The following is an 11957-nucleotide window of genomic DNA, read 5'->3' on the forward strand; positions in this document are numbered from 1 at the left end:
AAGAACAATTTTGAAAATGTTGGTGATCAAATAGTGTCAAGAGTTGACTCACATGCAAGTTTATTGTAACCTCCTCAACTCGGCCTAGACGTTAGACTCGAGTTCAGAAGATTACACTAGCCACCGAAGTGGCCCGATAAGCTATCAGAGTTTTTGAAAAAGATCGTTTTAAAACATTTGTTTAATTTGTTTAGAAAACTTAGTTAAATACATGATTTATTATTCCTCAAGTTTTACTTATTATCTAACAGTGGAAAAGATGGCAATTACTTATGTTTTAATAAAACTAGGGAATGTCATACAAAATAAAACCAAACCTAAATTCTAAGTCTCATGCCCCGGTTTATAAATAATACAATCTTTTAAAGGAAATATAGAATATCAATAAAACCTATAATATTAAGGAAAAAAAAACCAGAACAAAGCCGAGTCCCTTTGGTTGTCGTGCCTGTATCCTAACCTGGAGGGTTATCTGAAAGGATGAAAATTAAAAGGGGTGAGCTATGACGCTCAATGTGAGTTCATTTACAATAAAACCAATGCAAATAGTTGTTAGGACACATTAAATAGCATTGCACATAATTATCATAGATAGCAATTCAGTTTAGAGTATAAGTTTCTTCAATGCAACCATCATTTAAGCATTAGAATCCACAATCACAGATTTCAAAATAGGCAAATTCTCATATTTGCCCACTCTAACCATATAAAAATATACACACTTAAATATATGTATCCACTCATATGCTCATAAATATCATAACATAGTTTTCAGAACTATATGCACATGATATCAAATATGCCATTCAATTTCAAGTTTAAACAGAATATATTCTACCCTACCGTCACACACCACATTGTGAGTTCCCAAGAACTCCAATCACCAACATACCAAATTGTGGATTAACCATTGATAGTTTACAGTTTTACTACCGATGACTGTGAACACACAGCAATACACCATAGATGGAATCTACTATGGCTGTGGGTACATAGCAAAATATTGCAGGTGAAATTTGTCAATGGCTATGGAAACACAACATGCTCGTAAATGATAGCTATTAGAGGGTTGTGATTGTAAAACAAAACATCACAAGTGGAATTTGCTATAGCTATGAGTACACAACAAGACCATCGCAATTGGACTTTGCTATGGTTGTGGGTATACAACAAAAATAAATGCAGATATACTGTCGGTTCTTCTGTCAATGATATCGTCCCAATCCCATGCAATATGCAATATGGCATGACAATACAAACACATTTTTAAGTAACAGATTATGTGGTACATTATCACTAAAAAGTTTACTTATTAAATTTCATACAAACAAGCGCAAAACACATAGACTTAGTTTAGATTCCACACAGGTTTACAGATAAGGTTCGCATAAGGGTTCGCAGTACAATATACATAAGGGTTCGCATAATAGTTTTACAAAAAGGTTCGTATAATAGTTAAAGGGATCATATAGCAGTTTATAAAAGGGGTTCGCATATCGTTCACTAAGGGGTTCGCATAACATTCACTAAGAGGTTCACACAACATTCATTAAGAGGTTCACTCAACATTTACTAAGGGGTTCGCACAAATATTCATTAAGTGGTTCACATGAATATTCACTGAGGGGTTCGCATAACATTCACTAAGGGGTTCGCATAAATATTCACTGAGGGGTTCGCATAACATTCACTGAGGGGTTCGCATAAATATTCATTAAGGGGTTGCATAACATTCACTAAGGGGGTTTGCAAAAATATTCACTAAGGGGTTCGGTTTATCCGATGATACATTGTGTGTATGCCAATATAGTTGCTTTGATTTATTTGATGACGCACTGTGTGTGCAATATAGTTGCTTTGGTTTATCCGATGATGCATTGTGTATGCCAATATAATTATTCCGATATATCTGGTGATGCACTGTATGTGCCAGCATAGTTGCTTTGATTTATCAGAAGATGCATTTTTTGTGATAGTATAATTGTTTTGATATATCCGATGATGCATTGTGTGTGCTAGTATAATTGTTTCGGTTTTATCTGATGATGCATTATGATGCTAGATTGGGATACAAGTTGGTTGATCTATGTATCTAACTTGAGTTCGAGCAAGATTAATAAAAGTTATATCATGTGAATACATTAAGAGAAATACAAATTGTAATATATGAATATTGATAACATGCGGAAGACCATGCGATACAATTAAACGAGTTTGAGGACCGATAAAGAAAGATAACAAATGAATTAATTCGATTTGAAAATAAAATTCTAGTATTCTCACCTCTTTTCTATTAAGAAATACTTCAATTCATTGAACAAGAAATGAATACTGAGTATTTAATACAATAGGTCTGTAACTACCAACAGAAACTAACTGACTAACTGTACAACAATTACTTAACTAACTTTCAGCTGACTCTTATTCCTAACATGGCCCATGCTTCTCGACTTTCCTTTCTCCTGTATGACATCCCTTTCAATGGAAACCACTCCAAGTTTTCTCCTAAAATTTTCAAATAGCCCTACTGACAAAGGCTTGGTCAAAATATCAGCAATCTGCTATTGTCGAAAGACATGTCCAACTTGCAACTAGCCGTTCATCACCTTTTCTCTCACAAAAAATAAGTTTAACTCCGCGTGTTTAAACTTGGAGTGCATGACAGGATTGTTTGCTACAGCAATGGCAGCAGAACTATCACACCAAACCAGTGTCTTGCTTTGAATAGAAACACCTAGTTCTGTCAAGAACGACCGAATCCACTATATTTCTGCAGCGACATGAGCCAAGCTTCGATATTCAGCCTCTGCTGTGGATCTCGACACCACTTGTTGCTTCTTGGAACTCCACGAGATCGGATTCCCACCAAGAAAAACACAAAAGCCAGAGGTAGATCGATGGTCATCAATGTCTGAACCCCAACTCTCATCAGAATAGCTTTCGAGAAGAAGTTTTGAGTTATGAGTAAACTGTAAACCATACTCTAGTGTCCCTTGTAGGTGTCGTAAAATTCGTTTGACAACTTTGAAATGTGTATCTAAAGGCTTGTGCATATATTGACAGACTTTGTTAATTGAGAAGGCACTATCGGGCCTTGTAATCACTACATATTGTAGGGCACCCACAATGCTTCTAAACAACCTTTCATCCTCCATTAGATTTCCTTCATGAATAGACAGTCGGCATGTAGTTACCATTGGAGTGGGAGAAGCATTGGACATTTCCATAGAAGCTCATCGAAGTAGCTCTAAAACATACTTCTTCTAGTTTAACAAGATACCATTCAGAGTGTATGTTACTTCGATTCCAAGAAAGTAGTTTAAGTGACTCAAGTCTTTCAAGGAAAAATGAACGTCAAGATCCTTGACAAACCGATCAATAGCAAGAGGGTTGGTGCTAATGACTACTATATCATCAACATATATGAGGACATATAGAAGTTGAGACCCTTCTTGCCGAATGAAGAGAGAATTGTCAGCCTTAGATACAACAAATTTGTCTGCCATCAAGAACTCTCGCAGCTTATGGAACCACGCACGAGGGGCCTATTTAAGGCCATACAGTGCCTTTCGCAGCTTGCAAACAAGTGGACGACCATCAGGCGACTGTTGCTCAAAGCCTGGTGGTTGAGTCATGTAGATTTCTTCATGCAAATCCCCATTTAGAAACACGTTGTTAATGTCTACTTGTCGTAAAGACCATCCTCGAGACACAGCAAGATACAAGATTACCCTGATTGTTGTTGGCTTGATTACTGGGCTGAAAGTTTCAAAGAAATCAACACCTGCTTCCTGTAAGTAACCTTTGACTACTAATCGGGCCTTGTAACGAGCTACGGACCCATCGGCATGTCATTTGACCTTAAAAATCCATTTGCACCCAACCGCTCTACTTCCCTCAGGTAGTGGTACAAGGTCTCATGTTTGGTTTGTTAACAAAGCTTGATATTCAGCTTGTGCAGCCGCAGTCTAAGCAAGACTTTTAAAAGCCTCAATAATGGTAGCTGGTTCCTTCTCTTCCATAATGGTGGAAAAAACTTTTGGCTTGAAGATGCCATTTTTTGATCGAGTGCACATGGGATGTCTGTTAACAAGAGGGGGCGTCTGTTCAATAGGAGGAGACAAACTTGCATGAGTAGGTGTAGGACTGGACGCTGGTGAGTTGACTCTAGAAAAGGAACCCCTTGGTGAAGAAACTGGACTGGAAGACTGTGGAACCACTGGAGACCGTGTTGAAGTCGAAGCAGGAGGAGCTCTCTAGGAACACGATGAGCTAGAATTCAGTAGACTAGTCAAACTAACTATAGGGACAAGAGACTGTCGGTGACAAAACCTGGTAGTAGTCTCAGCTGTTGATGAAGCAAAACCAGTTTGAAAGGGAAATACTTCCTCATTGAACAACACATGTCGTGAAACAAACACTCGGCCATCTGTAGCAAGACACTGGTAACCCTGTTGATTAGAGCTAAAACCAAGAAAAACACATTGTTGAGACTTGAACTGAAGCTTATACTGTTGGAACGGTCTTAAGTATGGGAAACAAGCACTCCCAAAAACTTTCAGCTGAGAATAATCAGGTGTAGCATTAAAAAGTTTCTCATAAGGAGTTTTATGTTGCAAAACAGACGTTGGTAACCTGTTGATAAGGTGAACAGCATGTGAAAAAGCAGATGACCAGTGGACCAGAGGTATTGATGCTCGAGCTAGTAGCGTGAGTCCCATATCAACAACATGACGGTGTCATCGTTTAGCTACCCCGTTCTGTTCTGATGTGTAAGGACATGTGACTCGATGTTGAATTCACAGTTGAGAGAGAGTAGTGGACAATGATCGATACTCACCCCCATCTGTCTGCAACATTTTGATAGATGTTCCAAACTGTACTTCCACCATTTTGTGAAAATGAAGAAAACATCTAAATACCTCTGTCTTGGACTTGAGAAAATACAACCAAGTGTATCGGCTATACATATCTACAAAGGACACATAGTAAGAAAATTCATTTGAAGGTACATGAGAGGGTCCTCAAACATCAGATACTACTAGCTCAAATGGAAATGAATAGACGCTTTGTGATTTTTGAAAAGGCAATTTGTGAGATTTGCCCAATTTACAAGGTGTACATGCAAACTGTAAATTGCTATGTGAGAAAAAAATACTACAAGACTTCAAAACTCATGCAAGTGTATTAGGACAAGGGTGTCCAAGTCTGTCATGCTAGATTTCAACATAGGAAGGAGTCTGAATATTGTACAGGCTAGGAGATTCAAGACTTTGAGTAGAACTAAGCTTTTGTGAGTTTGATCGAGAGACATCAAACTGATACAAGCCATTATGCATGTGGCCCTCCAGTAATATCGACCCTGTCCGAATGTCCTTCATAAAATATAAAAAAGGATAAAATTTGAAATACACCCCATTATCTTTTGCAAATTGCCCCGCAGAGATCAAATTTTTACAAACTGAAGGGACATGAAGAACATTCTTTAGATGTAACAATCGAGAACCAGCTACAAAGGTTGAAAAATCAATATTAGCAATGGAGGCTGACTCATCGTTACCCATGGAAACTTTGCTGGTACCTGTGTAGGCAGAAACATCTTAAAGACCAGTCATATTTGAAGTGATGTGATGAGTTGCACCGGAGTCCGGGTACCACATCTGAATTGGCAAAAAGGAAGACAGATTCGAAGATGGCAAAGAGGACTGTGAACATGTATTATAACAGCTTAGAGAGGAACAATAATTCGCCAGAGCATCATTGAACTGGTGATAATTGACAGACATTGAGGAACTGGAGTTAGGACCAAAAAATTCTCATCAAAATGGTGATAACAAGTCTGCACCAAATGTCTTATTTTACCACACAACTGACATTACGGTTTGGACCGAGACCACCCTTGACTCGAGCCACGAGAACGACCACTAGTCCACCCTCGATTTTGACTCCTGTGACCACGATTAGAATTTGAACTAGACTTCAAGTTGTCAAAATTACCTTGGTGGGAACTGGAAACAAGGTTGGCTTGCAAAGGTACTTCTATCAATAGATTCATCTGACGTCCTTCACAATTAATGAGCATTTTTGTGACAAGATCAATACTCAACGGCGTGGCAGAAGCAAGGACCCCAATGGACTCAAATTCAACAGGAAGACCTGCTAGAATAACACTTATCTGTTCTTGTTCAGAAATCGGACTCCCAGCAGCAATTAAACTATCACTTAAATTCTTGATCTTAGAAAAATACTCTTTGAGGGAAAGACTTACTTTCTTGATCGAGTATAGCGAATGCCTCATACTAGAGAGCTTGATCGTTGATTTAGCTCCAAACCATCTGTCAATCGTCGTCCAAATAGCAAAACTCGTCTTAGCCGCTGTCAAATGTACCAAAATATCATCAGAAACTGTGGACAAAAGCCATGACACCAAGAACTTATCTTGTTTATTATGAACAAGAAACTCTGGATTCGCCACAAGCTGGCCACTAGAATCAGATATGAAAGCCGGAGGAAGGAGTGTAGTGCCTAGTACAAACTCTTCTAGACCATACCCTTAGAGGATCAACAGCAACTGATGCTTCCAAAGCAGAAAATTCTGTTCACTAAGTTTGATAGTATCATGTTTGGCAAAATAATGAATAAAAGATGAAGTAGGAACCCCAGAATCTGGTTGATGAATTGCTGTGCCAGAATCGCTAGAGTGTCGAGGCGTGTCAACTGTGGGAATGTCGTCTGTAGCCATGAACATAGCCAAAAAGAAAAAGAGAAAAGAAAAAAATTATACTAGAGTTACCATGGCTCTTGATACCATATTAAGAAAGACTTCAATTCATTGAACAAGAAATGAATACTGAGTATTTAATACAATAGGTCTGTAACTACTAACAGAAACTAACTGACTAACTTTACAGCAATTACTTAACTAATTTTCAGCTGACTCTTATTCCTAACATTTTCAGGTAAATTTCAGAAACGAAATTTCTTATACAGGGAGAACTGTAACAGCCCAATTTTCAGTGGTGTCAGAAAATTATGGTTTCGGAACCCTATTTTCGATGAGTGAGTCTATAAATATTATTATTAAAAATTTACAGAGTTTTTATATAGGTGAATTGAATTTTTTATAGGTAACTTTACTAAAAAGTGATTAATCAAGGTAAAAGGATTAAATCGAAAAGTTTCAAAAGTTAAATCCTTGAGATTTTAATTGTTTAGGGGCTTATAAGATAATTAAATTAAGGTTTGAAATTGTATAAAAAAAGTTGTATCACCCAAAATTTTGGACCTTTAATTTTGGGTGTTCTTGAACTTAAGTAATTTGGTATAAATTGAGGAAAAGACTTAATGATGCTAAAATTTTGATCTAGCAAAATCGAAAAATTCTTCGATGAACAAGTTTGTTATACGAGAATTTAGATTAATCTAAAATTTTGAATAGACTCAATAGGCATTTATATTATTTTATTTAAATATCACACCCCAATTTATTTCCTACGAATTTATTTTAAGTGATATCGAACTTAGGACATTTAACAAATTATTTATTCTCGACTGACTTTGTAAACTTGTCTTCTAGAGGGGATCAGCTAACTAAATTAGAAAAAAAAAAGTAAATGGAATCCTTAAAAACAAATTAAACAAGTAAAGTAAGTTAATTATATGATATAGAAGAGGTTGACATTAATGCATGAATTGAGTTTTTAATTGTCAAATAATATGTTATTTTAGAAATGTAAATTGAGTGTTGCTAATGACAAGCTTAATGTTGTATTAAATAAGTGATTTAAGTGGACTCATGTGGAAATTGTATTGAATTTTTGTCAAACTTAGAACAAATCCATGTGTGTTTGATGAGGGTATTAAACAAATACTAATATTACATGCTTAAGTTAGGGATATACCACTGAGTACTTTTCTCAACGTATGGTTTGTTTTTCTCCGTGCGTAGGTTAGATTTACTTTGAGATTTTCTGAACATCAATCTTAGCATCCCATCCACAATCCCGGCCTTAGCAGTGTTTGGTTGTTCCACCCTTAGTTATAATTGGCATGTACCTAGTAGGTTAGGTTCCATGGTATTAAATAATATTACAATTAGACTTTGATTTTCATAAGCTAGTTCTAATATATATAAATATAAATATATGGTTGATTGGTTGTATGTTATTAGTGGCATATATAAATGAAACTCGTAGTTACTTAAGTATGTTTAATGAATGTATATTCGTTTGATTGTAGTCATAATAATTGTTTAATTTAGTTATGAATTATTCATAATTGCCTTGGCAATGGATGTGGCACATTGTAGCTCGGACCCGACGATCGGGTCGAGTATGAGGTGTTACATTGACAGACATGTTTAAATAATACTTACGGATTTACTTCTAAATTGTTAGAACTATACTACTCCAAAACAAAAACCGTTAGTATTGACAAAAAAAGCCAATTGAGCATAAAAAAAAAGAACCATTGTGTCGTGGAAAAACCACTTCCTTAGAAGCAAATCCGTCTAAATCGGTCTAATCTTGTAGTGAGTGTCGCCTCCGAGGGTTAACACAGTACTTCAATATTCATACAACCAAATAAAGAAGGCATATCACAATTGGTATTGCTCTTCTCACAAAGGAATCAAAACCGAAAAACAAAAGCTTTGAAAGAACAAAACGAGTTGTGGGAGAAAAGATTGATTATTGTTGTTAAAAAAATGAGAAGAATGGTATGCTACTTATATTATTTTTCGAAGGGGGAAAATGGTAAAATATGTAACAATCTGTTTTTAGTGAAATCGTAATAGTGGTTTCGGGACCACAAATTCGAGTCCAAAAGAAAAATTATTTTAATATTATTGTATGATCTGCATTATGATAGGAATGTCGTATGAAAATTTCGTTAAGAAAATTTTTCTGATTTCATGTCTAATTAGATGGAAAGGACCAAATTGCAAAAAATGCAAAAGTTGAGTTCTAGTAGCTATAGGTTTTAAATAGCTATGGAATTCAAGATTTGAGGTCCTTATATGGCAAATAGACTAATTAGTGGAGTTATTAAATAAGTGTGATGATTCATCATTGGAAATTTAAGAAAAGAAAAGGATTAAATTGGAAAGTGAAATAATTAAAGATGATAAAAATCTAATATCATCTTATTTCATCATCTTTCCCAAATTAAAATATGGAAACCCTAGCCGTGGAATTTGGGTTTTGAGCAAACTTATTTGGCTCAATTAGGTTTGTTTTCTTGTCCCGTTTTTAGTAGTTTTTATATTTTCAAGATCGCGATAACTTAATCTAGCTATCTCGGGGATTAATTTGTAAATTTATTAAGGTATTAAAGTTTTTCCATGGATGAGTATGCATGAATTATGAAGTTTTATGGTAGAAAATGAAAGGTTGTTGATAGATAAATAACTTTTGTAAAGGAAATTTTGATGAAATTATGATTTAGGGACTAAATTGAAAATATCTAAAATTCATGAAAAAATTTTGATTTTTGTGAAATACATGGGCTGCTAATGTTACATGTAAAAATTATCTAGGCTTGGAATAAGGATTAAATTGGATGAATTTTCTTTTCTGAGCATAGGGACGAAATTATAATTAAATAAAAGTATAGGGGCAAAATGATAATTTTTCCAAAGATGTGAGTTGAATTGAATTAAATATAAATTGATGTTAAATTCATTTGTATAGATGAGGATAGATCGAATACGAAGTCAGATCGTGAAAAAGAAAAAGAGTCGGATCAGTAGATTTTTCGTACACGAACACTTGTCGAGGTAAGTTCGTGTAACTAAATTGCATAATTATATGTTTGAATTGCATGTTATGTATGTGAATTGCGTAATTGTTATATATATGAAATTGATTACATACTCGACAATGCCCGACAAATATTAAGCCCCGTTTGAATAAGTAAAATTCAATGGATACAGGGTTCCCGAAGTGGCTGTGATTCTTCATGTGTTGCGAACACACAATAGCTCAAAAGAGCGTCCCGTTATTAGCTCTCATAAGCATCTTGATATTGGCTCTCACGAGCTTCCCGTTAAATGGTTCTTGTGAGTTTCTCGTTAATAGCTCTTCAAAGCATCGTGATTGGTTGTGATCCGGTATGTGTTGTGGACACACCGTAGCTCTTATGAGCGTCCCGTTATATGGCTCTCCAGAGCTTTCCGATATTGGCTCGCTTAAACTTCCCAATATATGGCTATCTGGAGGTTCCCAATTAATGGCTTTTCGGAGCTACCCGATATTGGCTCACATGAGCTTCCTAAACATGGCTCTTCTGAGCTTCCCATTATACAGCCCGAATAAGCTTCCCATTACATGGCTCACATGAGCTTTTCGTTATATGGCTAGAAAGAGATTCCCATTTACATGTTTGCATGAGCATTCATGTATATGAATTGACAAATTAAAATTTTTTAAACCTTGTGTGTACTACCTATGTATCCATCGATATTTTAAATGATTCAACGGGCAAAATCCTGATATGAGAAAGTATATGAATTCAAAGAAACGTTATTTGTGTATACACAAAATACATGAAATTTGATGTTGATGAGCTCATACATAATTCTTGATATTCATGTGAAATAAATGACTAACATGTTTGATGAAGTTGTGTGTTTAGGCTATTAGCCGAATTGCTTGGATGCATTTTGTATGTTTATTTTAATGAAAATGATTGGTAAGTTAATTCCCCGTTATCCGAACTTACTAAATATTAAATGCTTACTCTATTTTTATTTCCTCTGTTTTATAGTACTCAGAAACTAGTAAAGGTTAGAGCTAGTCGGAGCCACATCACACTATCCCTCGGACTTTTCGGTATATATAGCAAACTAATTTTGGTTATAATGACATGTATATGCTATATATGACCAATGATGGCAATGTAAATGTTTGGTTGTAACTAGCCACTGGAATGGCTTATCAAAGACATATTTTGATGTGATTATATATGGTCTTAATGTGTTTGATGAGTTTTTGAATTGGTTAAATGATGGAAATCATTTAGGCTCTTTATTAATTGATTTGAGTTAGAATAATTGGTAAGATATCTATGTATGTGAATTGGGTCAATTAGGTGAAATTGAATACATGGACACATGGAGTATTATAACATGTACTAAACCTGGTTTTAGCTCGATTTAAATTATTGGTGTTGCCTTGTGAATGTGTTAATGTGTTGATGTAGGTGGAAGACAAATTGGATGAGAAAAGTGGTCTTGTAAATGACTTATTTTCGTCTACATGGGAAGAGACACGGGCGTGTGTCTCAGCCATGTATGACACACGGCCCAGCACATGGACGTGATCTGGCCTTGTGTACCCTGTATCTCAAATATTGAGAAACAGAATGCTCTAAATTATCCACATGGCCTAGCACACGGGCGAGTGGCTTGGCTGTGTGACCTAAGTCAGTGAGTTACACGTGTAACAGCCCGATTTTGATCTTAATTGGAATAGTGGTTTCGGGACCACAAATTCGAGTCCAAAAAATATTTTAATATTATTTTGTGTGTTTATTATGTGTGAATTTAATTGTGTGAAATTTTCATGTTTTAATTTTGTCGTTTGAGTGGCCGATTAAAGAAAATGACTTAATCGCGTAAAATGAAAATTTAGGGGTTAAATCTAAAGGAACCAAATTGTTGTTGTCTTTATAAAATGGAGGATTTATGATGTAATAAGGCCAAAATATAGTTAGTGGGTGGCAAAGTACAAGTATAGCCTTATATATGTATATATATTTATATAAAGGTTAATAAAGTAAACTAATTATTAATGTTAATATATGTTTAATATATCAAAATTAAAGCATTATTTCCCCATCTTTTGGCCGAAAATAATAAGAAAGAAGAACGTTTAAAAGCTTTAACATATCGGCACTTGAAAGCTTGATTAAGGTATGAATTTTGTTCGGTTTTTGATAATTTTTACCTTTTTGAGATC

General features: G+C 35.4%; 1 protein-coding gene across 1 annotated transcript; it reads right to left on the bottom strand.

Moving 5' to 3' along the window:
* Positions 1–2762: 2762 nt before the first annotated feature.
* On the bottom strand, positions 2763–3506 carry LOC107956039 (uncharacterized mitochondrial protein AtMg00810-like). Its single transcript, XM_016891794.1, has 2 exons — positions 3281–3506; positions 2763–3163 (listed from the first exon to the last, which is right to left on the bottom strand). Exons 1-2 carry the CDS (start codon positions 3504–3506, stop codon positions 2763–2765), a joined length of 627 nt encoding a protein of 208 aa, XP_016747283.1.
* Positions 3507–11957: the final 8451 nt, after the last annotated feature.

Source organism: Gossypium hirsutum, chromosome D07 (assembly GCF_007990345.1).
Source record: "Gossypium hirsutum isolate 1008001.06 chromosome D07, Gossypium_hirsutum_v2.1, whole genome shotgun sequence".
NCBI classification, from domain to species: domain Eukaryota; kingdom Viridiplantae; phylum Streptophyta; class Magnoliopsida; order Malvales; family Malvaceae; genus Gossypium; species Gossypium hirsutum.

Excerpts from the sequence above, each read along its gene's own strand:
- LOC107956039 (XM_016891794.1), bottom strand. The coding sequence starts at position 3,506 with ATGGCAGACAAATTTGTTGTATCTAAGGCTGACAATTCTCTCTTCATT. Across the intron at positions 3,164-3,280 it reads AGTAACATACACTCTGAATG|GAAATCTAATGGAGGATGAA; the intron begins GTATCTTGTTAA and ends CTATTCATGAAG.